Source organism: Miniopterus natalensis, chromosome 1, assembly GCF_054644295.1.
Source record: "Miniopterus natalensis isolate mMinNat1 chromosome 1, mMinNat1.hap1, whole genome shotgun sequence".
NCBI lineage: Eukaryota > Metazoa > Chordata > Mammalia > Chiroptera > Miniopteridae > Miniopterus > Miniopterus natalensis.
Window position 1 is genome coordinate 37,463,391 of NC_142081.1, and position 25,577 is coordinate 37,488,967.

Here is a 25,577-nt window from a genome sequence, read left to right on the forward strand (position 1 = left end):
TTTAGTACTTGGTCATGTTTGCTGCATGCCTCCCATTGAGCCCTGTGTCTGCTGAAATGTGTCGACAGATGTGAATTGGCATGCTTCACTGGCCAAACGCAATGCATTCTCCTGTCTCCAACTTTGATTGGCATGTCATTCACATACTATTTCTTCATTGTCTTGAACAAATACTTCTATTCCATGCACTTCAGTTCCCAGATGTTCTGTGATATCTCCTTATGCCCCAGAATTGCCTATCTTATTGTGCTATTTAAGAGTATAACATTGATAAGCCAAGATAGGTTAAAATAATTTTAGATGCAAGATTCTTTGAAAGAATACTGCTAACTTGAAAACTGCATAGTTGTTGAATGTTTGCTTTTAAGAATCTTTATGAATGGTAAGTAAAGTGGCGAGCCCTAAAGCATAACCACTTTCTCCCCTTTGTCTACTCCAACCCTGGTAGTGGTGGTGGTTTTTTAAAGAGGGATAAGTAAATGTTCTAGTGTAAGTAAAAAATGAAGAATTCAGACATTATGTACATCATGTACCTCATACCCTTAAAGTCACTCAGGAGTGAGGGAGAACAGTTTTAAGTCTAAAACTTTTAAGGAGGCCTACTGATTTATTAATTATATTATCTCCTGAGCAAAATGATTCTTCCCCTTTACTTCTTACTCACACTCAGGTGCCATCCTGATTTACAGGCTATCAGTGGGTCAGGCTTCATTACTCTCTGCTTAATACTTCCGAGGACAGCTCTGTGATTGCAGGCCCTGCGGCTGACCAGGGCTTTGCTTTGCCCCCGCCCCCAGATGCAGCACCTGAGGTCCACTGTGATGCTTAGCCCACCCCCTCACGCTTGGGATCTGCAGCTGCTCCAGCAGCAAGCCTGTCCGGTGGTGCCCAGGGAGCAGTTTCTGCAGCTTCAACACCAGCTGCTGCAGGGAGAAAGGATAAACCAGCACCTGCAGGAGGAGCCTGAAAACAGAACCTCTGAAACCAACACACCACAGGTACGAGGCTCTTTGTAGAAACTCAGATCACCTAGTTTAATTTTACCTGTTTATTTGAAGTTAAACCAACTGAAAGGTGGAGATAAAAAGTGTAAATCTTCTGTCAGAGATTACACCTTACCTGTATTACAGATCCACAGAAGTGCAGTGCCTCTTTCTTTTTGTTTTTTTGCAGTGCTTGCTGCTTTTGAGCTCCCAGCTTCTCAGCTGGGTAATTAAGTGTTTCGGGTCTCCTTTGCACATTCATAATTGATGATAAAGTATCAAGATCACTTGCACATAGTGCACAATCGACCTAACATTTTTGTCTGATGCCAAAAATATTACAGAATTCAAGTGCAACTCTAGGATATGCGTTACTAACAAAGCCTCCTGGGCTTTCTTGTACCAGAGGGTGCAGAGTGCTGAGTTCATGGAATTCACAGCTGGGGACTTTCACAACTAACAAAGTCAAATGTGCAGTCAGTGGCTCTTTTTAGTTGACATAGTTCACTTAGAGATTTTCAAACTACATTATATAAAAAATTATTTTTAAGATAATAAAGATCTTCTTCCCCTTCCCTTTCAATTAACATTATCCCAGCTCACTACCAGACACAATCTTATATTACCAAGGTTTTCAAATAGTTATTTCTCTTTAGTGCTTCATTCATAATCATCCTTTTTCAGAAGCCTCTTACCTCTTTGGTCTTCCACGTTTATTCAGAATTATAAATAAAATTAAAAATACGCCTTCATTTTAGAATTCTAAATAACTTCTTTCTGGTTTAGATGCTCTTCTGTTTTCAAATACTTAGCTTCTTGGTTGATATTTGATAAGGAATTTCCCAACTCTTTTTCTGTAATCCCTCCAAAGTGGCTTTTGCAAAGTCACATTAACACTATAATTATACATTAGAGCAGTTATCTTTTCCTCTCCTAATATATCTATGCTTTGTCATGATGTACTCCTGTTCTCTGTTCTAACCTTAAATTTTTTTTCTTTTGTGCTTTAAAATCCATGTTCTTAGAAGCTTCCTACATTCCACTTCCATTTTCAAATATTAAAATTAAATTCTTGAGTAAAAATTGTGATGATGGGGTATTAGATGCTTCAACTCTTTATTACAGAGTTGAATTATGAAACCTTGACCTCAGTTTTTGCTGGACATTTTAAGCCAATGATTAAGCTAAGATTTTACTCATTGCTTTCTCATACACACTATTTCCAAAGCATGCTCTTCCCAACCCACCCACCAAGGCTTAAAAATAAATATCCCATTACTCCAGTTACTTCGGGATTAGGTAGACAAAAAAGGTTAAGATTTTTATACTAAAAAAAACAATTCCTCCAGTCAGGTGGCAGGGTGGACTGCTTAGTGCTCTCACTAGAATGCCACTACACGTTCTCCTGTTTCTGGTAACTGAGCAGACACTAATTTTAAGGATATTATCAGAACCTGCATGTTGTCTCTTGTGTGGAGTGATGTGATTTCTTCTGCCTTTGTGTTGCTTTGCTTGCATCTGTGGTGTTAATGTGTGTGCTTTTAAAATTGTTTGCATTATAAATGTGTGAATTTAGACTCCCCCCAAAAAACATAACCTGAATATCAGGGTGAAGTGTACCACTTGCCTTCTTTCTCTAGGCCTTGCTACCGGAGCAGCGAGCAGTGCATGCAGATTCCTACAGAAGGATTGGGCACCTGTGAAAACTGGGCTGCTATTGATGGCATTTCTTACCATGGCAGATACTCAAATGCACACGCCCACACACCCACACATACCACACAAACACAGAGACAAGCTGAGAAATGTTTTGGAATCAAGTGCTCTTTTAAATTATTATTATTATTATTATTATTATGCCTTTGCAGTATTCTGTGTCTTATTTATTTATGTAGAAATGACAGATTTTGTGAATCAAGTTCACAAATACCAGCTTGTTACAAATCATTTTATTTATACCATTAAAGCGTGGATTTGAGATTCTTGAAAGGACGTATTCTATATATTTTCTCATTCCACATGTTGTAACTATTTTTAATAAAAGGTACTACTTTTATATATGGAATTTGAAGAAAATCAGGGTTTATTTATACTGTTTTGTATAAGATGTACAATACTTTTTTGACAGGAAAAAGGAGAATTTTGACAAAACAATAAAATAAATTTTAAATATGGCTGCCTTTGTTTTTCCTCTTTCTCCACTCTTTTGCCGTGCTTCACGCTCTTTGAATTAATTAGTTGTTATTGTTTTGTTTTGCTTTCTTAGTTGTGCTTTGTTTTGTTGTTGTTTTTAAGGCAAATGGAAATCAGGCATTTTCCAATTTGTGTTTAAATTTTGAAAAGCCATTATATCTTTTAAAATACAGGGTTTTTTGAAAGCGAGATACTCTGAAAGCCTGATTTCTTGAAATTCACTTTCTGCATTATACTTTTGCCTACTACAGTTTTTGTCTTCAAATTAATCCCATGAATTAGTTGTTTCTTTTATGTTTGAAGAAATGTTCTTATTTAATAACCAAACAAATGTTGGCTTTCAACTCATGTTTGGTCATTCTGTGTGCTTTTTAAAGGATGCCTTTTTGAGAATATTTTTAAAGGCTGGTTATGCCATCAGCCACTAACACCTGCTTAACATTTGAAGAACCTTTTAAAATCTGAAATTCCTTATGTGAACATTTTGGTGGACTATGGGTAGGGGCAGTCAGTTGTACTCTAAGTCTCCCTCCAGGTCCTCTTCTCTCCAAAACCCACATAGTCCTTAATCTGTCACTCTTGTGTGGGGCGAGGAGGAGAAGCCAGGGCTCTTTTTCTGCCCTATTTTATCTAGGAGTTGTTTGTGGGGAGAAGATTCTTTATTTTAAATCTGTTCAGATGATAAACCCATCCTCCAATCCAGACGTTTGCTTCACATTGACAAGTCAAATTGGAAACAGATGAGTAGAATAACTGGGAAGAGTTATTATCATGAAGAAATACTAACACCCTCACAGTAATCAGCCATTTCAAAGGAAAAACAGATGCGCACATTGCAAGCTGATTGGAAATGTTAGACAGCCCTGAATACATTCAGTTTTGGTTTTGTTGTTAAGAGGCCTACAGTATTGCAACGACCCAAATCACAGATAGAAGGTTGATAAACATCTTTTAATTTACTTTGGATACCTATTTTACTAAAAGTGCACAGAGGTATTAAATTATGGGTTTTAAGAATTTTGCTTTATCTCAGGGGAAGATGGTAACACAGGTAAGATTCTTTTTTTTTATCTTTGATTCTTTCTCTTAGAAAAGGGTTACTTTTCTAACATGTATAACCCATGCAGTGTTCAGAACTCCCATTTCGTAAAGAAATCCCCCCTTCCTGTTACAGAGGCAAACATTTGCTCTCCTTTCTCTAGGCATCTTATGGGGAAAATAAACTACTAGTGTTTTCATTTCAGTGTGGCATGATTTTCAAATGATAATACTTTTTTTCCCTTCCCTTCAGGGAAACCAGGAACTACTAGTAACTGTCATGGAGGAACGAATGATGGAAGTTGAACAGAAATTGAAACTGGTGAAAAGGCTTCTTCAGGAGAAAGTGAATCAGCTCAAAGAACAAGTGAGCCTCCCAGGTCATCTCTACCCACCCACCTTACATTCCACTTTTAACTCCAGTTTTACATTCCTTTATTGCCATTAACTTGTTAACTGTTGTTGTCTAATAAAGGCAAATCCTACTATGAATGTATAGAAGAATTTAGGATTCACGTTCCCCCATACCATTTCAAAAATATGAATCCTGTGTTCTACATTATTTTTTCTGAAGCTCTTTTAAGGCATATATTTGTCCACAGTTTTTAAAATGTGTATTTGTTAACAGTAACTCATAGATTTTTTTTTTTTTTTTTTTTTTTTGCCCAAGACAGGAAATATTCCTACTTAAATAAACAGAAAATTTATATTGGTAAAAAATTGGAGGATAATATTTAGAACTTTAGCTTTCCTATTTGCAACAGCTATGACCACCTCAAAAAGTACCTTATGATTATAACCTGACTCAAAAGGCTATGCTTTGAATTAGAATCCAGACCCTGAACTCCAAGACCACCAAGCAGCCTGAACCTTTTCACCTTCTGGTGACAGGTATGGCCTCTGTGTTTAGAAATTGTATGTACATCCACTGAAGAGACATGCAAAAAGGACTAGTTTCTAGGAAAATTTGAGTTGAGCTGGTAGGGGTTGGGCAGGAGAAAGTTTCCCAGCATTGTTTTCTAGATACATACAATTTAGGAAGAGTAATCCCAACAGAAGATCTTAATGCAGAGGTAGACAGGAGCTTTCCTTTGTCCTATATCTTAATACACAGAATGGAAAGAAAAAGCCCTGTAAAATAAGCATTTATTGATTCAATCCTTTAATCACTAATTTATTCAATATATAATTACTATGTGCCAGGTAGTATTCTAAGCACTAGAGGTACAGCAATGAACAAAACAAAATCTCTACCCACATGTAGTATAGTTCACCTACAAAAGTACCGATCATTTGGCCAGTAGTAGTTTCAAAAATGAAGAAAATGGGGTCCACTCTATTTTCAGTAGAGGGGAGCACAGGAAAGGAATACTTGATGCAACCAGTTGAAAGTAAGTTTTCTGATGACCTCTTAAACCTATTATGGGTTGAGTAAGATTTTAACAGGTGAAGAAATGTGGGAAGGGCATTCTAGGCTATGGAAACATCGTGGAATTATGACACCATATGGGTGTGGACATCTGCAAACACTTTGGCATTAGCAGTTTGGCATAACACTGTCCAGGGAAAAGCAGAAGAAACTAGAGTTAGGGAGGAGCTGGCAGTAGAGGGCCTTACAGGCTGAGCCATGGAGTTTGAATTTCATTCTTTAAGTGATAAAGAATCATCAAAGTGTCTTTTACTAGAAGGTAGGAGGGGGGAAAGTTGTATTAAAACAGTTCAACAGAGAGTAGGTTAGTTTTTTGTTTTTTTAATATGTCTTTATTGATTTCAGAGAGAGGAAGGGAAAGGGAGGGAGAGAAACATCAATGATGAGAGAGAGGCATTGATCAGCTGCCTCCTGCACGCCCCCTACTAGGGATGGAGCCCGCAACCTGGGCATGTGCCCTCACTGGGAATCGAATCGATCCATGATCTCCTGGATCATAGGTCAATGCTCAACCACTGAGCCACTCCAGCCAGGCGAGAGTAGGTTAGTATTTAACACTCACCAGTCATCTAGGTTCTGGGCTTCATCGTTGCCCTCTGAAACGTTAGTAAATTAATTAGCCACTCTATCCCCTTAAGCCTTTATATTTTTAGATGTCCTAACTGAAATTACGTGTAACTGAGGAGTTAAAGGTATATTGAAGGACGAGGGATTAGAAAATATTAACAGAAGCAATAATAAAATTATCCCAAGGCTGCTGACAAGTTTTCCACCCTAACCTAGACTATATATTCTAACCATAAATATTAGAATATATCTTCTAGACAAGGCTCTATGCAAAAGAGGAAGAGTTAAGGAAAAGTAACTGCTCAAATCTTATCTCTTTGTTATAATACATGAGCCACATTTTTAAATAATTAGTAGGCTGTAGTTACAAATGGGAAGCTCAAGCATCTGAAATTAATAACAGAGTTAAACACAGTTCACACCCTACAACTCAGAAATTTAAGTTATAAAAGTATTTAGTATTTTTAGAGAATGAATAAAGGAAAAATATCTAATTTACTTAAGTGGAAAAAAACTTTCATTTTTGAACCCTCAAATATCAAATTGTTCTTTTTATCAGTGACTTCTACAAACATATTATGCAAACAGCTTGGATTTGCTCCACTGGTACCTCCAATGCCAGTCTGATGTTAAAGCTGTGTTGTAAAATAAAAGAATATAATTGATAGAAGCCATTTGCCTTTATAAACAACTGTCCTTATGTCAGACTTTAACTTAAAAGAATTACAGAAATGGAGTCAAGATGTTTCTGGTTCTGTTTCTAGCTCTGCAAGAATACTAAAGCAGATGCAGTGGTGAAGGATTTGTATGTTGAAAATGCCCAGTTGTTGAAAGCTCTGGAAATGACTGAGCAGCGACAAAAAACAGCTGAAAAGAAAAATTACCTCCTAGAAGAGAAGATTGCCAGCCTCAGTAATATAGTCAGGAATCTGACACCAGCACCATTGACTTCTACACCTCCCTTGAGGTCATAGCAAAGCCAAAGGATACACTCTTGTTTGTGCACTTTACTGAAATGGGTGGAACATTTCAGTAGATTCTCTCAACCTTTTTTTTTTTTTTATTTAAAAAACCTTTAATGGCTTCAACCTAAAACTTGCAGCAACAGAATTGGAGTCTCCATTCATTGTAATGAGTTTCCTAAGTAGACTGTAGTGGGAGTTGCCAACAAATATATACATATTTCACTGTTTGAAGTATTCCCAGGTTTTGAATTTTTTTAAATATTCTAGTAGTCACCAAGAAGGTAGATACTGAAAACAATTCATGAACCTTAAACCCCAGTTTTGAATGAGGTTTTTTATATAATTATTAAGTTCCAGATATTTTAAGTTTGAGATCTAATTCATTTTGTTGTTTTGATCTTTATGTTAAACCAAATGTATGCTTCCTTAGCATTTAAATATGGGAAAGTCATTGTCTTTCTAATAGTTTCATTCTTTGAATTAATTGGTAGACTTTCTGCTTGGTAACAGAAACTGGACTCAATAACCGCTGAAGTAAAGAAAAGCCTGAGTTCTTAGAACTCTACCTTCTAACACCTATGACAGTATTATCACTCTTGATGTGTTATAGGTATAAAACTGATTTACTCAACTGCACTGTTAACTAATGTTAAAACTGTACTTTCTTTAAACAGCCTTTTTTTTCCTTATAAGTTTCATTTGGGAGCTTGTCTTATAAAAAATAGATAAAGCCACATTATTAAAGGATTTGAGCTATGGGGAAAGCATTGGACAAACCACTTTGTAAAAAAGCTACTAGAAGAGAGAGAAGTATACAGTGTGGGTTTTCTCTCTCTCTAAAGTCTTGGAATGCATGAAATTACATTTGGGGCTGCCTCAAGAACTCAGGGAACAATACTTTAAACTGTCGTCCTGAAATAACATACGGCCTCATTAAGAAGTTAAAATGTATAAACCATGTGACCTTATTTATTTGTCTTATATTTAGAGCCATAATGGGATTTTCATTTCTACACTTTTAGTGAATGTAATCTTCTGAAAAAAAGGCCTTGGTTTTACAGTTGAAAACCTCTTCTAACTTATGGAATAGTTATTATTATTTGCTTGTGTAAATGGTTCAGTATTTCCACACTTCCTATTCTCTACACCTCAAGTCTGATAATAAGAATTTCTTACATGATAAGCAATGGCATGCCATCTGAGATAAAGGAGTTCCAAATAGGATTTCCCATTCAGCCTTACAACCAGAACTCTATATAGAACAGTAAACAGTTTAGGTTGGCTAACTTTTTGCTCCCGAAGTAAAATCTGTGTTGTAGCCTACATCAGCATGCGGTTGGTGGAGGACTTGTTAGGTGTAGGACACTAACAAAGCTCATCAGTCACCTATTTATTTTTGTGGGAGAGCAATTAGATAAGAAAAATTTGCTTTGATGTATCCCAAGAAGGCCAAACCCACTGATTTACAAGCAGTACAACAGCAAAATCAAACACTGCTTTATGGGCAGGAACAAAAGATGAAGCAAACTGCCTAAGAAGTCCTATGTTAGAAACTCAATCTCAACACAACAATTTGCATCAAGGAACTTAAGTGTTTCTCCAGGCCTAACCATCTGTTAGTCCCACCTGCCAACACAGGAGTCCTCAGAAGAGTCCTAACAAGCCCCGGTGGTTTGTGGGATGGGGAGTTCACACTTACCTTTTCATTTTTTGACAACTCTTATCAGAAATCCTGATTTCTCCCTGGAAAAAGAATTTTAATCCTTCCCTATAATTACACCTCAAAGCATTTAATATCTGCTCTCATGCCTTTCCCCATCTTCCTTTTCCAATGCAAACATTCTAGTAAATACAACTACTTTTACTGCATTGAACTTAACAGAGAATCTTTTTCACTTTTAAAACTGTGGTTAGGTCTACACTAAGGTCATAAATAAATTAAGTATCTGTGGTATGCTTATGTGATAATCTTCAAGTTACTCAAGGTCATTGCCATCAGAAGTGAGCACCAAGCATATTTCTCAAATAGCTAGCATAGCATGTGATCACATGTTGAATTTTAATTTTCACATTATGAATAGTGTAGGTTAACATATTTATTTCTTATAAATCTGTATTGATGTGTATGTAAAATGCTGTACAATGAATGTGAATGTGACTTTCTAGAAAGTTTTAGACTACATTTAGAATTCTTTTATCCAAAATCAGAATGCTGCTCAAGTGAAAGTTTATTTAACCAACATCTAGGTGCTTAATTTCTTGCTTTACTGCACTTTTGAGATTGGAAAAAAAGATCAACATGAGAAATATATAGTTACCTTAATTGATACATTTGTGCAGCAGTTTATTTTTGTAAAGTAATTTAGAGTGGGAATTTAACTGGCAATTTATAATATAGCTTATAGCTTTTTAAAAGACCTTTTAAAGAGATTAAAATGTTAAAATGTTTAGGTTTTGCTTTCAGACTTTATAATAGCACTCTTTAAAATCACATATTATGTATTATTTTATAGACATTTATAGCTGCTTGTTTGTTAAAAGCACTGGTTAAACTTTCTTTTGACTTCCTAAGAACAGTTATTTAAATTAAGTCCTAGAAGATGGGATCTTCGTTTCAAGGAAAGAAAATCAAGTTTGCCTTTGTGATAATAATACATTGCACTACGAAGAGGAAAATGTGGATAGTAAAACCTGCATTCTATTTCACTTTCTTCTGCTTTTTAGAAGCCTGAACTCTTAAGCTCAAATTTGTGAAGGGAGAAAAATAGAAGGGAGGGAGGGGTAGGGCCACCACAGTATTTTATTTATTTTTCTAAAATTCTTATTAAACTCAGATTTTAAAAACTATTTTAAATGCGAATCCTCCCCAGAAGCTTCAACAGCATTGCTTATATATTTAATATTAAGCATCTTTTACGTAAATAGATCACCAAGCCATAGGCTTTCAAGGTATGAGAGGAGCTGTTACAGGTCTAGTATTTCAATAATGTACCAATACCCAGGGCAGGTATTATTATGAGGAATTTCTTTTTTAAAAAGAATGAATAAGATTTTATGGCAGATTTTAACATGTTGGAATGAATTTTTTATTTTTGAGATTTATTTCTACTTTCTGAGTGAAGAAAAAGAGAAATGTGTTGCTACTGTCAGCATCTTAAAGGTATTCCCAATCAAGGAAAGGCTCAGTGCTTTGTAATAAATAGTATTGAGCAAGTCTGGTTTTGAATGGATTACCTGGAATGACTCATTGGAATGATAAAATTACACAAGCAAGCCAAAATCCAAGTCAAAGCCTAATAACCAAAGCATTCCATATTTAAAATTTATTAATTATATCATGTTTGCACCTATTTAAACATCTCAGCATCATAAAATAGTTTTGGTTTTATAGCATATGTATAGTTGTTTAATAATAAATCCAAGTTAGTTTTTTGTTTCTCAGTTTTTCTGAAAGATATATTAAATTTATTCTTATGGCAATATATCATAGCATGATTTAAGGCAGGGGTGGGGAACCTTTTTTCCGCCAAGGGCAATTTGGATATTTATGACATCATTTGTGGGCCATACAAAATTATCAACTTAAAAATTAGCTATGCCCTGGCTGGTTTGGCTCAGTAGTTAGAGTGTCAGTCTGCAGGCTGAAGGGTCCTGGGTTTGATTCCAGCCAAGGACGTGTACCTTGGTTGCAGGCTTGATCCCCAGTCAGGGCATATGCAGGAGGCAGCCAATTGATGTCTCTCTCTCAGGTCGATCTCTCTCTCCACCCCACCGCCGCGCCCCCTTCTACTCTCTCTGAAAAGCAATGGAAAAAATATCCTTAGGTGAGGATTTAAAAAAAAAAAGCTATGACAATATTGAATTTTGAGTCGTGCCTGCGGTTGTCTTGGCAGGGCCAGACCAAATGAGACCCGCAGGGCAGATGTTCCCCACCCAATTTAAGGGAACACGTTTCATGAAGGAAAGCCTGAGTTCATCTAAAGCCATCTCTAGGATTCTTCTCAGATAAAGATTAATGTGTATATCGACCTTGTATATTTCATCTTAGCCATTCTTAGAAAATTTTTAATGTGAGCTTAAACAGTAAATAAATAATTTGCAAATATGGCTCTTGTTTTTTATACACCTTGAACTTTTACAGTTTCATTGTATTTATCTTGGTATTTAGAGTGAAAACATCAAAATATTGCAATAAAAATTCTGCTAATACAGAATCCAAGCCTCTACTCCTGACCTAATAAATCAGATTATGCATTTTGTAAAGATCCCCAAATAATTCCTATGTGATTGAGCACACTGGTACTCATTTCTATCACAGAATTGATAACTTTCACACTGGTTAGTCTGAGGTCTCAGTCCCTTTTGTGGTTCATAACTTACTTCTAAAATCCTGATTTAGCCCTAGCCAGTTTTGCTCAGTGGTTAGAGCATTGGCCTATGGACTGATGGGTCTCAGGTTCAGCTTTGGTCATAGGGGTTGCAGGCTTAATCCCCGACCAAGTGTCTCTCTCACATCAATGTTTCTTTCCACTCTCTCTGAAAAGTAATGGAAAAAATAACCTCAGGTGAGGATTAAAAAACAAATTTTAATCCTGACTTAACCATAAGTGAGGCTGTGAGTGAAATTTTGGGTGGTTCTGAGGTGGCTTTGTTTTTCATATTTCGCTTTGCCACCTTCATGGGTGGCTCAGACTTTTTTGTTTAGCTATTCATGAATGATAAGTGCAGTTATAGGCACACAAAAAAAGTTAACCTGAAAGCACATAAAGTTTATATGAAATAGAAATATTGCAAACTAGACCCATCTAATGAGCCTCATTTATTTTCAAAGCTTTTAGACTAACGTCACACTGCCTTTATGAGGCAAACTATTATCCCCATTTTACAGATGAGAAAATGGCAACTTAGCAAAGTTGTGACTTACTCAAGACCACACAGACTGCTAAGTAGGGGACACAGGACTCAAGGCCCAGGTTTGTCTGTATTAATATGCTGCAACACTTGTAATAGGCAAACAATATTTAATCAGTATTGATTTGAATAACTACTACGGGCACTGCACTCTAAAGAAAAATACAGAGCATTCCTGGTTTTCTGTTTACAATCTGATTAGGATAGAGTAGTAAGATTTATGCAGACACTTTGAGGGGAAAAATGCATTACAAACTTTGAGGGGAAAAATGCATATGAAAGATTATCAAACTTTGTTGATAGACTCAGTGCTATGGGCACTAAGGTAAGGAAGATTAGTGCCCTCAGGCATTTTAACATAGAAAATGAGGAAGTTTCTTAATCTGGTGTTAAACATAATTCTGTATTTTGTTTTGTAGTTCCTTTTAAAAATTTATTTTGCATTGAAAAAGTCGTAATTTTTCTCGTATGTACCTGATATCCATTTTTCCATAATACTGGTTAAATTTTGTCCAAAAGACCAGAATTTTGACCTAAATCATGTAAAATGTCTATAATCTACTGATAGAAAACTTAAATTTAATCTAGACAAAATATGTATGTCACAAAAGTTTTTTATTCATTGTTTTATCTTATTTGCAAATCATGAAAAATGGCTAATTTTTACAAACAGAATTATCAAAAAAATTAAAATGCCACAAATGGGAACTATAAAACAATCAGTGAAATATTATAAACTAACAAGTAGACAACCATGTAAAATAGAGCTGGATACCCTATGTTAAAACAATATTTAATTCTGAGAAATCATACATAAGATATGCTTTACTAGTTAAGCCAAAGTAAATGATCCTCAACAGTCCTTACAGCACAAATGAGTGTTTACCAATCATTTCTTTCTTGTTTGGAGATTTATCTATCTTCAAGATCTCAAGCAATCAGTATGCACCAACCCCATGCAAAGGCAACTCTCAACAAAGTAGGTATAGATGGAACATACTTCTACATGATAAAAGCTTATATGACAAACCTACAGCTAAAAAGCTTGAAGCTTTTTCTCTAAGACAAAGTAACAAAGTGAAAGATAGCTTAAAAGACCAATGGAACACCATCAAGTGGGGTAATATTGCATTATTGGGGCCTCAGAATAAGAGAGAGAGAAAGGAGCAGAAAACTTATTCAAAGACATAATGGCTGAAAACTTCTTGAAAGTGGGAAGGGAAACATATTCAGACCTAGAAAGCCCAGAGAGTTCCAAATAAGATGAACCCAAAATAGCCACACCAAGTCACATAATTAAAATGTCAAAAGTTAAAGAAGAATCCAGGCCCTGGCCCAGCAGTTCAGTTGGTTAGACTGTCATCACAATACGCCAAGGTTGTAGGTTCAATCCCCAGTCAGTGCACATACAAGAATCAACCACCGAATGCATAAATAGAACAATAAATTGACGTTTCTTTCTCTCCTCCTCTGTCTCTTCCTCTCTCTCTCTAAAATCAATAAATTTAAAAAATAATAAAAATCTAAAAGCAAGAGAAAAACAACTAGTTGGTACAAGGGAACCCCAATAGGACAGATTTTTCAGAAGAAACTGCATGCTAGAAGGGGTGGCACAATATATTCAAAGTGCTGAAAAGAAAAAACTTCCAACCAAGAATACCCAGCAATGCCATCATTCAGCATTAAAGGATAATTTTCCAAACAAGCAAAAGCTAAAGGAATTCATCACCACTAAACTGGCCTTACAAGTAATGTTAAAGTGACTTCTTTAAGCTGAGAATGAAGGGTATTAGTAACAAGAAAACATATGAAAGTATAAATCTCGCTGGTAGAGGTAAATATATAGAAAAGGTGGTGGATTAATCATATATATATATGTATGGCAGCCATTTTCAACCAGTGTGCCATGACAGACACACTACTGTGCCACAAGAGGAACACTGGTGTGCCACAAGAATTTTTAAAACATGCAATACCTGACTGTTTAGTCAGAGCACTGACCTCTTTCTCCTTAGATTATCAAATTTTAAAAAAAGACAACGGCCAACACAATAGCCATTGGGTGTGAATGAATCAAAATTATACCTATTTTTTGTGTCAGATCAGCAAAAGATATATTTCTTTTGTGTGCTGCAGAATTTTAGTAATTAGTTTACATGTGCCATGGGGTGAAAATGGTTGAAAATCACCAATATATATATAGGCTATTATATATTAGCCTCATGGTTACCACAAAGCAAAAACATAGTAGATACACAAAAGATAACGAGGAAGGAATCTAAGCATAACACTTAAAGTTATCAAGCCATAAAGGAAGAGTAACAGAAGAAAGCAACAGAGATGACAAGATGGCTTCACTGGTGAATTATACCAAACATTCAAGAAGATTTAATACCTACTCATCTCAAACTCTTACAAAAATTTGAAGGTGGGCAACACTTCCAAATTCATTTTACGAGTCCAGCATTATTCTGAATAAACCAGACATGGACACCACACACACACACAAATTGCAGCCTGATATTCCTGATGAACATCAATGCAAAAATCCTCAAAAAAAACCCAAATCAATTTCAACAATATATTAAAAGGGTCGTACACCATAATCAAGTACGATTTATTCAAAAGATGCAAGAATGGTTCAACATCTGCAAATCAATCAATGTGATACACTACAAAAATGAAATTATATCATCTCAATAGATGCAGAAAAAAAGCATTTGACAAAATTCAACACATTTATGATAAAAACTCTCAACAAAGTAGGTATAGACGGAACATAACCTCTACATAATAAAAGCCTATATAACAAGCCTACAGCTGAGAAGCTGAAAGCTTTTTCTCTAAGACCAGAAACAAGACAAAGATACAGACTCTTGCCACTTTTATTCAACATAATATTGGAAGTTCTGGCCGGAGCAATTAGACAACTAAACAAGTAAATAAATGGCATCCAAATAGGAAAGGAAGAAGTAAAACTAACTACAGATGACATATTTTATATAAAAACCCTAAGAACTCCACCCAAAAACTGTTAGAACTAATAAATGGAGTACATTTGCAGGGTACAAAATCAACACACAAAAATCTGTTGTGTTTCTAACAACAAGCAATCAGAAAAAGAAATTGAGAAAACAATCCCATTTACAACTGTATCAAAAAGAATAAAACACCTAGGAATAAATTTACCAAGGAAGTGAAAGACCTGTACACTGAGAACTATAAGACACTGAGGAAAGAAATTGAAAAAGACACCAATAACTGAAAAAATATTTCATATGCAGGAACTGGAAGAATTTATATACTTGAAATGTGCATATTGCTCAAATCCACACATTCAATGCAGCCTCTATCAAAACCCCAATGGCATTTTTTTACAGAAATAAACGTATGGGACCACAGAAGGCTATGAATAGCTACATCAATATTGAGAAAGAAGAACAATACTCCCTGATTTCAAACTATATTACAAAGCAATAGTAATCAAAATAGTACAGTATTGGCTTAAAAAGACACATAGATCAATGGGACAGAATAGACAGCCCAGAAATAAACCCACCCATACATGTTCAATTAATTTGTGACAAAGAAGGCAAGACTATACAATGGGGAAAGGACAGTCTCTTTAATATATTTAGGAAAATTGGACAACCACATGCAAAAAAATGAAACTGGATTACTATTTTACATCATACACAAAAACTCATTATATGGATGGTAGAGTGTGTACATTTCTATTTTGAATGTCTCATCCTGTAATGGCACTGATACAGTATATATGTTAATTGCTTATGCATATGATTTATGGTGTTCATCTTAGTCTTCATTCTTCACTAAAAGATCGAAGTTTTAAAAATATATAGCAAGGAATTGAGGACAATTTTCCAGGTAATTTAAGGAAAAATCATCTTTCAAAATGATAAAAATAAAGTGCTAACTTCCAGCAGTTGAAAGAGTGCATTTTCTTTTCAGTCCCATAAGTCACAATCTATTAACTCTGATAATAAGTAGTACAAGCTGATGATATTTACTCAGATTAACGGTTTGTAAAGACAGTGTAATAAGTTAAGTATCACTTTTTCTGAAGAAAAGGACAAAATTCTAGTGGATTTGGGGAGAGGAGGGATAGAGATGCTTGGCTTAAGTTAGCTCGTTTAATGTCACAATTGTTTAATTTTTGCTATTCTCATTTTTCTGATGGAAGCAAAAACCTAAAATCTGGTTCATGTTCAAATTGCATGTAGTGGGATGAGCCTCTGCCTCTAGGTTTGTGCCTAGACATGATTTAAATGTCTTCCTACAATAAATTATCACCCGCCTGCTTGAACCTAACAATCTCATGACATAAGACGACCAAGGATCATCCCATCAGGTTTTCTTTATCTCTATTCTCCAGCTCATTAGACATGTGGTTTAAAATGGAAGCAGGCAAGAACCAGGGCCACTTAAAAACAATCCATTGAAATGTTTCCCCAAAATGAAAAATAACTTTGCATCTTTCTAAATTAAAAAATGATACATATTTTTTAAATGTATTTAAGATTAAAAAAAAAGACTACTACAAAGTGGGGTGGAGGGAGGTAGAAGAGGGTAAAGAGGAGGTAAATGGTGAAAAAGGAGACTTGACTTTGGGTAGTGAACACACAATACAATATACAAATGATGTATTATAGAATTGTACACCAGAGCCCGGCCAGGCTTGGCTCAACGGTTGAGCGTCGACCTAGGATCCAGGCGATCAGGGTTTGATTCATGGTCAGGGCACATGCCTGGGTTGCGGGCTATCCGATCAGTGACTCTCATCATTGATGTTTCTATCTCTGCCTCTCCCTCTCCTTTCCTCTCTCTGAAATCAATAAAGATATATTAAATAAATAAATAAATTTTTAAAAAAAGAGAAAAAAGATTGTACACCAGAAACCTTATTGTTTATTTTAAAATACTTTTAAATTTTTGTCAGTTTTAAATTCTAACATGGTTAAAATTGATAGATATAATCCATATATGTGAAATCTCTTTGAGATCCTCAATTCTCAAGAATGCAAAGGGGTCCAGAGACCAGAAAGTTTGAGAATCATTATTATATATATATGGCCTACAGACAAATCTAATTTTGTCAACCTGGTGTTACTTGATCCATTTTTCACCAAAGAATATATTTTTGTGTCTCATAAACCATGGTTTATAAATCTATATCCATTCATTTTTATGCAGCCAGAGAAAAAGGTATTATATAGAAAGTCACAAAATAAGGTTGACAGATTTTTTTCATCAGAAAAAATGCAATCAAGATATTGGAGAAGAGAAACAAGATGGCGGCATAGGTACAGCTGCACCCACTGCCTCCCACAACCACACCAAAATTACAACTAAAATACAGAACAACCATCACTCAGATCCTCCTGAAATCTGGCTGAACAGAAGCCCTACAACCAGGGAACTGAAGAAGCACCGAGACCATAGGAGGGGCGGAAACATGGGCGGATCAGGACTGAATTGGAGACACGCTGCAGGCCCACACCCGGTGCCTCGGTTTAAACCCGGGAGGGAATCTCAGTGGTGGAGGTTTCCTAGAGCAGCAAGGGGTCCCTACCCCACAGCAGGCCCCCAGCCCAGGGCTCCAGGGCTAGGAAGAGACGTCCCCACGATTCTGGGCTGTGAAACCAGCGGGGACTATGGCTGAGGGTCGCGGAGGCTGCAGGAGCCCCAGCAGCTCCTCTTAAAGGGCCCAAGCACGGACTCACTCAGACGCGCTCCCTCTGAACCCCAGTGCCAGACAGCAGTTTGAAGGGAACCTAGGACATTTGGGGAGGAACTAACCTGCCTGAAACCTGGGCGAGAGGTGGAGGGCCAGCTTTCTCCCAGGCAGAAGAGCAGGCAGAGGCCATTGCTCCTTTGGTGAGCCCTCCCCATACACAGCCCGCAGGCAAGCGCCATATTTGAGTCGCCAGCACCTGACTCACACCTTTGACCCCGCCCTGTGATTCCTGGAGGCCTCGCCCCTCCCCACCTGCAGCTCATCCAGGCCATTTCCAGGGGCTTTTCTGTGCAAGTGGCCTCTCAAGCCTCATGCTTAGGACTTTCCTAAAATCTCTCAAACAAGCAGCAGCATGCCCTATACCGCTTGATAAGTGGCTCCAGACCTAGCACTAGCGGTAGCCTGCATTGGCTCATAGCTTGGCCTCTCCTGGACAATGACAAGCCCAGCACAAGTAGCAGCCAACTATGGTTTTCTGAGTAGCTCATGCTGGGAGGCTCTGGGCAAGGCACTGACACAGGCTGACTCTGCACCTCCCCAGCGGCCACAGAGACAGTGCACCCAGTGGTCAGACTCAACCACACTGGATCACAACCCTACCACATCCACGAGTGACACACTCAAGGGGTGCACTTGGTGAACACCAAGGCACCACTGAAGTAAATCCTGCTCCATAGGGGTGTCTCCATCACAGCAGCTCTTTGGCTGTAGTTGCAGCTGGTCCTCACAGCCGATTGGCGTGGGGATGAATTCCTCCCAGTGACGCCAACAGCAACCAAGGCTCAACTACAACAGGACAGAGCCCACAGCCCACACAGGGGAGCACCTAGAAGGCCAAGCTCAGGTGACTGGGGAGGCTGAGCCACTGGACCCTACAGGACACCTACTACACAAAGCCATGCTATAAATTCCAGGAAACATAGCTGCTCTACCTAATACATAGAAACAAACACCAGGAATCAGCCAAAATGTGGAGGCAAAGAAACATGTCACAAAGGAAAGAAGAGAAGAAATCTCTAGAAGAGGAACTAAATGAAATAGATCCAAGCAAGCTAACAGATAGAGTTCAGAATTTTGTTTATAAGGATGTTTAAGCAGATTATTAGGAAAATAATGAGAAAAATCAGTAACATAATAAAGTATCAATTTGAAATGAAGGCTACACGAACTGAAATGAAGAATAATTTACAGGGAATCAACAGCAGAGTAGAGGACGCTGAGAATCAAATCAGTAATTTGGAACATGAGGAAACAAAAAACACCCAACCAGAAGAACAAAAAGAAAGAAGAATCCAGAAATATGAAGATAGTATAAGGAGCCTCTGGGACAACTTCAAGAGGCCCAACATTCATATTATTGGGGTGCCACAAGGGGAAGAAAGAGACCAAGAAATTGAAAACCTATTTGAAAAAATAATTACAGAAAACTTCCCCTACCTGAGGAAAGAAATCAACTTACAAGTCCAGGAAGCACAGAGGGTCCCAAACAAGAGGAACACAAAGAGGCTCACAGCAAGACACATCATCATTAAAATGCCAAAGGTTACAGACAGAGAGAATCTTAAAAGCAGCAAGAGAAAAGCAGTTAGTTACCTACAAGGGAGCATCCATATGACTGTCAGCTGATTTCTCAACAGAAACTTTGCAGGCCAGAAGGGAGTGGCAAGAAATATTCAAAGTGATGAAAAACATGGAACTACAACCAAGTTTGCTTTATCCAGCAAAGCTATCATTTAGAATGAAGGTCAAGTAAAGAGCTTCACAGATAAGAAAAAGCTAAAGGAGTTCATCACCACCAGACCAACACTACAGGAAAAGTTGAAGGGTCTTCTTTAAGAAGCAGCTAACGAACAAAAGAATCTGACGAACTAAATAGATCCAGAGACATTGACGCATGCAACAGACGATCATATTTCAGAGGAAAGAGGGAAGGGGGGTGGAGGTTGGGAAGAGATGAACCAAAGAAGTTATATGCATATATGCATAACCCATGGACACAGTTAATAACGGGGTGAAGGCCTGGGGGGAGGGTGGGAGCAAAGTGGAGGGGGTCAGTTGGGGGGGAAAATGGGACACCTGTAATACTCTCAACAATAAAGATTTTTTAAAATACCAAAAAAAAAAAAAAAAAAGATTTTGGAGTAACTTCTATATGGTACTGAAAAAAAAAAAAAAACCCTGGTAGCCTAGAATTCTTTACCCAATAAAATAAAAACAAAAACAAAATAATGTGAGAGAAAAAAAGTGAAGTAACTTTTCCAGAACATAAGCAAACTTTAATATTATAAGACCAGTAAACCTGCACAAGAAGTGTTAAGGAAATTTTTTACATAAATAGAAAATGACACCAAAAAATTAGCAAATCTGGATCTAAAGAAAAAAATGAAGGGCACTGGAAATGCTAACTATATGGGCAAATGTATTCTTTCCCCTCTTGCTGCTATAACAAATTATCACAAATTTAATGGGTTTAACAATATAAATTTATCTAACAGTCCTGTAAGTCAGGAAGTCCAACACAGGTCTCATTGGGCTAAAATAAAGGTATAGGTAGGGGCTGCATTCTTCTCTGGAGTCTCTAGAAGAGCATCCATTTCTTTATGTTTTCCAGTTTCTAGAGGTTATGGTCCTCTTCTTTCCATTTCAAAGCAAGCAATATGAATTTCTCTGACCTTTTTCCCATAGTCACATCTTACTCCAATTATAGTTGGGAAAAGTTGTCTGCTGTTAGAGACTCGTGATTAAACTGGACCCACCTCAACAATCCAGGATACTGTCCCTATCTCAATATCCTTAACCCAATCATGTCTGCAGAGTTCTCTTTGTCATGGAAAGTAACATATTCACAAATTCTGAGGATTAAAACATGGCCATCTTTTAAGTTTCTGTTGTTAATCCTCACCCAAGGATATTCTTCCATTGACTTTTTTAGACAAAGTGGAAGGGAGGGGAAGAGAGAGAGGGAGAGAAACATCGATGGGTGAGAGACACATTGATTGGTTGCCTCCCACACCCACCCTACTGAGGGCCCAGGATTAAGCCTGCAACCCAGGTACATGCCCTTGACCAGGAATCGAACCTGCAACCCTTTGGTATGCAGGCTGATGCTCTAACCACCAAACCACACCAGCCAGGGCAAGACATGGACATGTTTGAGGGGCTATTAGTCTGTCTATCACAGATGTAGAAGACTTGAACACTATCAACAAACTTGAATTTACATTATAGAACCTTCCACTCAACAGCAGCAGAATATACATCTGGGCCATGAAACTAGTCTGAATACATTTAAGAGGATTCAAGTCATATAAAACATTCTTTTTAAAATATATATATGTTTTTATTGATTTAGAGAGGAAGGGAGAGGTAGAGATAGATAGATACATCAGTGATGAGGAAGGGTCACTGATAGGCTGCCTCCTACGCTCCACGCTCCCCTACTGGGAATTGTGCCTGCAACCCAAGCATGTGCCCTGAACTGGAATCGAACTGTGACCTGGTTCATGGATTGATGCTCAATCACAGAGCCACATTGGCCAGGCAAAACACATTCTCTTTTAAGGGACTTTTACCAAGTATCATGAATTCTCAAAATTCAACAATAAATAAATCAATAAAATTTGGCAAAGATTTGAACAAGTACCAAGTAAGATATTAAGAATGGCAAACAAGCACATGAAAAGAAATTTCAATCTCATTAGTTATTAGGGAAAAGCTAATTAAAACCACAATAAGATAGCACTACATATCTATTAGAATGGCTGAAACAACTGAACAAGACAAGTGTGGGTGAGAATATTGAGACTGTAAAATGGTACAACTACTTCAAAGAACAGTTTGACAGATTCTTTAAAAGTTAAAAATATACTTATCACATTACCCAGTCATTGCTTTCCTAAGTATTTAACCAAGAGAAATGAAAGCACATTTTCATACAAAGGCATGTACATGAATGTTTACAGCAGCTTTATTAATAATGACCCCAAACTGAAAACAGCCCAAAATATCCATCAATAGGTGAATGGATAAACAAACTGTGGCATGTCCATACAATGAATTACTATTCCAATTAAAAAGAATAAGTTACTATACATACATGGATGAATCTCAAAATAATTATTTTAAGTAAAAGAAACAAGAATAAAAGAGTACATACTGTATAATTTCATTTATAGAAACTTCAAGTACCTGAAAACTAATCTATAGTGACAGAAAACAGACAAAATGGGAGGTTGTGGGAAGGAGCAGAAAGGGGGATATAAAAGAGGACAGGAAACTTTTGGAGGTGATGGCTCTGTTAATTATTTTGGTCATGGTCATGGTTTCTCAGCTTTTATACATCAAAAACTTATCAAGTTGCATGCTTTAAACACGTGCATTTTATTGTATGTCAATTATACCTCAATAAAGCCATTATGGAAAAAAAATGAAAAGGTAACCTGATAGAAACTTGCATTAGAACACAGGTGGAAAAAGAATGAGTAAGAATGTGTTAATCATGATCTGTGTTCAGGTATCTGTATATTAATCTGTATAGTATGATATTTCTATTTCTTTCTTATAATTTTTTCCCAGTTGCTTCTCTCATTTTAGTCACAAAATAACATAGTGAGTTGCCGTTTTAGCATGAGATATAAGCAATTCCAGGAATCTTTACACCTACTACTTGATGCTTTTTTTTTTTTTTTAACTCCAAAACACATTGATATGATACTCTAACTAACTCAGAGAGTTCAAAGTGGAACTTATGCATTTCTGTTTTTTAAAATCAGGTAACATATTCCTTCAGTGCCTTCTTATGCTACTAAAATCCATCAACATTGCTAATATACATACTTTTCTGTCAGGTTCAGGATACTTAGGTGAGATGAAAAGAGAGGTAGAGGACATATTCTGTACCCTAGAAAAGTTTACAGACTACTTATATAAAAAAGAACATAAAGTAGAGATTAAAAAGAGACTAATACACTGCTGATGGAAATTTAGTAATCAAAACCTTGAGAGTATTTGCAAAGTCACTGGTTAGTTTCCTGCTGTAACAAATTACCACACATTTAGTGGCATAAAATACCACAAATTTATTACTTATGTTTCCGGAGCTTAGAAGTTCAAAATCAGTCTCATTGGGCTAAAGTCCAAGTGTCTGCAGGACTGATTACTTCTGGAGGCTGTGAGGGGAGAATTTCCTTGACTTTTTCAGCTTCTGGAGGCTACCTGTGTTCCTTAACTCATGGCTTCTTCCTCACATCACTCCAACTTCTATCACATGCCTATTTCTACTCTTATAAGGACGCTTGTGATTACATTGGGCCCACCTAGAAAACACAAGATAATTTCCCCATCTTGACATTCTTAAGTTAATCACATCTTCAAAATCCCTTTTGCCATGTTAACATATTCATAGGTTCTGGGAACTAGGATGTGAACATATTTGGAGTGCCATTGTCTATCCTACCACATTCTTTGACCCAGAGATGATTCTTCTAAGCATTTATTTACTATTTATCTATTTATCTATTTATCGATTTATCGATTTATTTATTTATTTATTTATTTATTATGGTTTTATTGATTTTAGAGAGAGGAAGGGAGAGGGAGAGAGAAAAACATCAATGATGAGAGAGAGTCATGGATGGGCTGCCTCCTACACACTCCCCACTGACGACTGAGCCCACAACTCGGGCATGTGCTCTGACCAGGAATCGAACTATGATCTCCTGGTTCATAGGTCGATGCTCAACCACTGAGTCACCCCAGCTGGGCTTCTAAACTTTTAATCCAAAGCAAATGTGCATAAGGATTCAACTATAAAGATATTCACCCAGGGAACTAATCACTGACTTGATCCTGGAAGAAAGAATTTCTCTACATCCATTAACAAAAGCTACAGTGATTCTCCTTTATCTGTACCATTCTAGCCATGGATTGTAATATTACATTAAGTAGTCAGTAGTTCAAATATTAGTTATTAATATTACTATTAGAATTCAACAAAGTTTGGGATTCAGATTGGAGCAGTTTTTACATGAGAGAAGTGGAAACAGTAAAGAAAATAGGTTGAAATTTGTCTTTTTCTCCTATATTTTCCGTCATTGTAATTCCAAATCAAAAATATCATCAAAGTTGTCACTGGAAAGATCAATTATACTATAACAGAATGGATGCAAGATTTTTCAGGATGATCACTTAGTAAGTTATGTAATGTCTAATCACTAGAGTGTACACCTGAAACCAATATAATAATGTCAACTGTAATTGAACAATAAAAAAAGTTATTTAAAATTTTAAAAAATAAATAAAATTTTTAAAGAGAAAATTGTCTTGATTGAGAGGTATAATCAATTCAGTTATATTAACTAATCATATATGAGATAATCAGTCCCTAGCATGCAAGTCTACATATACATGCTTTAAATTTGGAGGAGACTATTATGGAAATTCTGAACATTAGTTTGCTGAGCAGCCTAATAGCACTGTGAGTTTAACAGTGAAGTACATCAGTAAAACACAATATTCGAACGCTACTACTGAGATTTGGAATAGAGGTTCCAAATAGAATCTCTCAATAGAAGTTCTAGGAATTCATAGGCCTCTCATGAATCTTAAGGGGAAAAATCTGTCATTTGTATGCCTTTTATTTATACTATCCTTTTCTTTTTCTTTTCTACTGATTTCTGGGACAGTCCCTTCATCTTTTTTCAATGGCTCATGGTTTGTTTTTACTGTATTCCATGTCTTCTGACATGCTGCTTCCACATTACTTAACTTTCTCAATTGCATCATTTCCACCTCTACTCCAACTACTGGCTAATGTGGTCACACCTGGTAATTTATCATTTAAAACTCTTGAAATTCCTCAGACCACAACCTCCTGTTCATGCCCTCCCATTTCCTCACTCCACTCAATCTGTTCTTTGTCTACATTGTTATTTCTAGTTTCTCAGTCCTGATCAGCATGAGATAAACGGCATCACCAGCCAAACACAAAGGATCTTGATATTTAATGTCCTGTTCAGACCTGCTTTGACTAAAAGCATGATTTGGGTTAAGTGTTAAAGATATTAAACTCTTTAAAGTAAAAAAATTTAAAGATGTATTTGACCTGGGAAAGCACAAGGCAAAGTCTGATTTCTTTAAAATCTTAATTCTCACAATTGTTTAAGCTTTTCCATATTAAAGTGTATTTTAATGCTTACCACCAGTCCATTTTCAACTGCTCCGCCAATCCCGACTTTTAAATTTTGACTAATCTCAAAGAGTCAAAATCCAATGGTTTGTTGGATTTCATTCTCAAGAAGGTCTTTTTAGAAGGGCCCACATTGCTATATTCCCCCAAGTTTTTCATGTTTTACTGCCTTTCATTTTTCCTTGAATCTTCAACCTTTGTCATCTTCTTAATTTGTTCCAAACTGTACAGATTTCTTAAACTGCATCTTTTCCTAGGTACTTCCTACTAGAGTCTACTTAAATCCTATTCCATTATGGACTGATTGAGTTCCAGATGTACAGTCATGGTACTGAAACTTAAATTTATTATTTTCTTGAGTTAGACTATTTCTTTAATCCCTATTTCCTGCTTTTGTTTTGTTTGTTCTTTGTATGTAGGAGAGTTTATTCTCTCATTTTGTTAGAACTAATCTTCTGATCATTTACTAGGATAGGCTATATGGGAAGTATACTTTCTGAGTTCCTTCATGTCCAAAAATGTCTTTATTCTCCCCTTGCTTTTTATT

The 25,577-nt window shown here is 36.6% G+C and overlaps 1 protein-coding gene across 1 annotated transcript in view; it reads left to right on the forward strand.

Annotated features, from left to right (window-relative positions):
- Positions 1 to 7,237, forward strand: part of NIN (ninein) — a 91,448-nt gene extending 84,211 nt beyond the window's left edge. Inside the window, exons 29-31 of the mRNA XM_087820543.1 lie at positions 798 to 998; positions 4,468 to 4,581; positions 6,975 to 7,237. Of these exons, the coding sequence (XP_087676669.1) occupies positions 798 to 998; positions 4,468 to 4,581; positions 6,975 to 7,184 (525 nt within the window). The 3' untranslated portion in view covers positions 7,185 to 7,237. The remainder of the gene's footprint in view (positions 1 to 797; positions 999 to 4,467; positions 4,582 to 6,974) is intronic.
- The last annotated feature ends 18,340 nt before the right edge of the window (positions 7,238 to 25,577 follow it).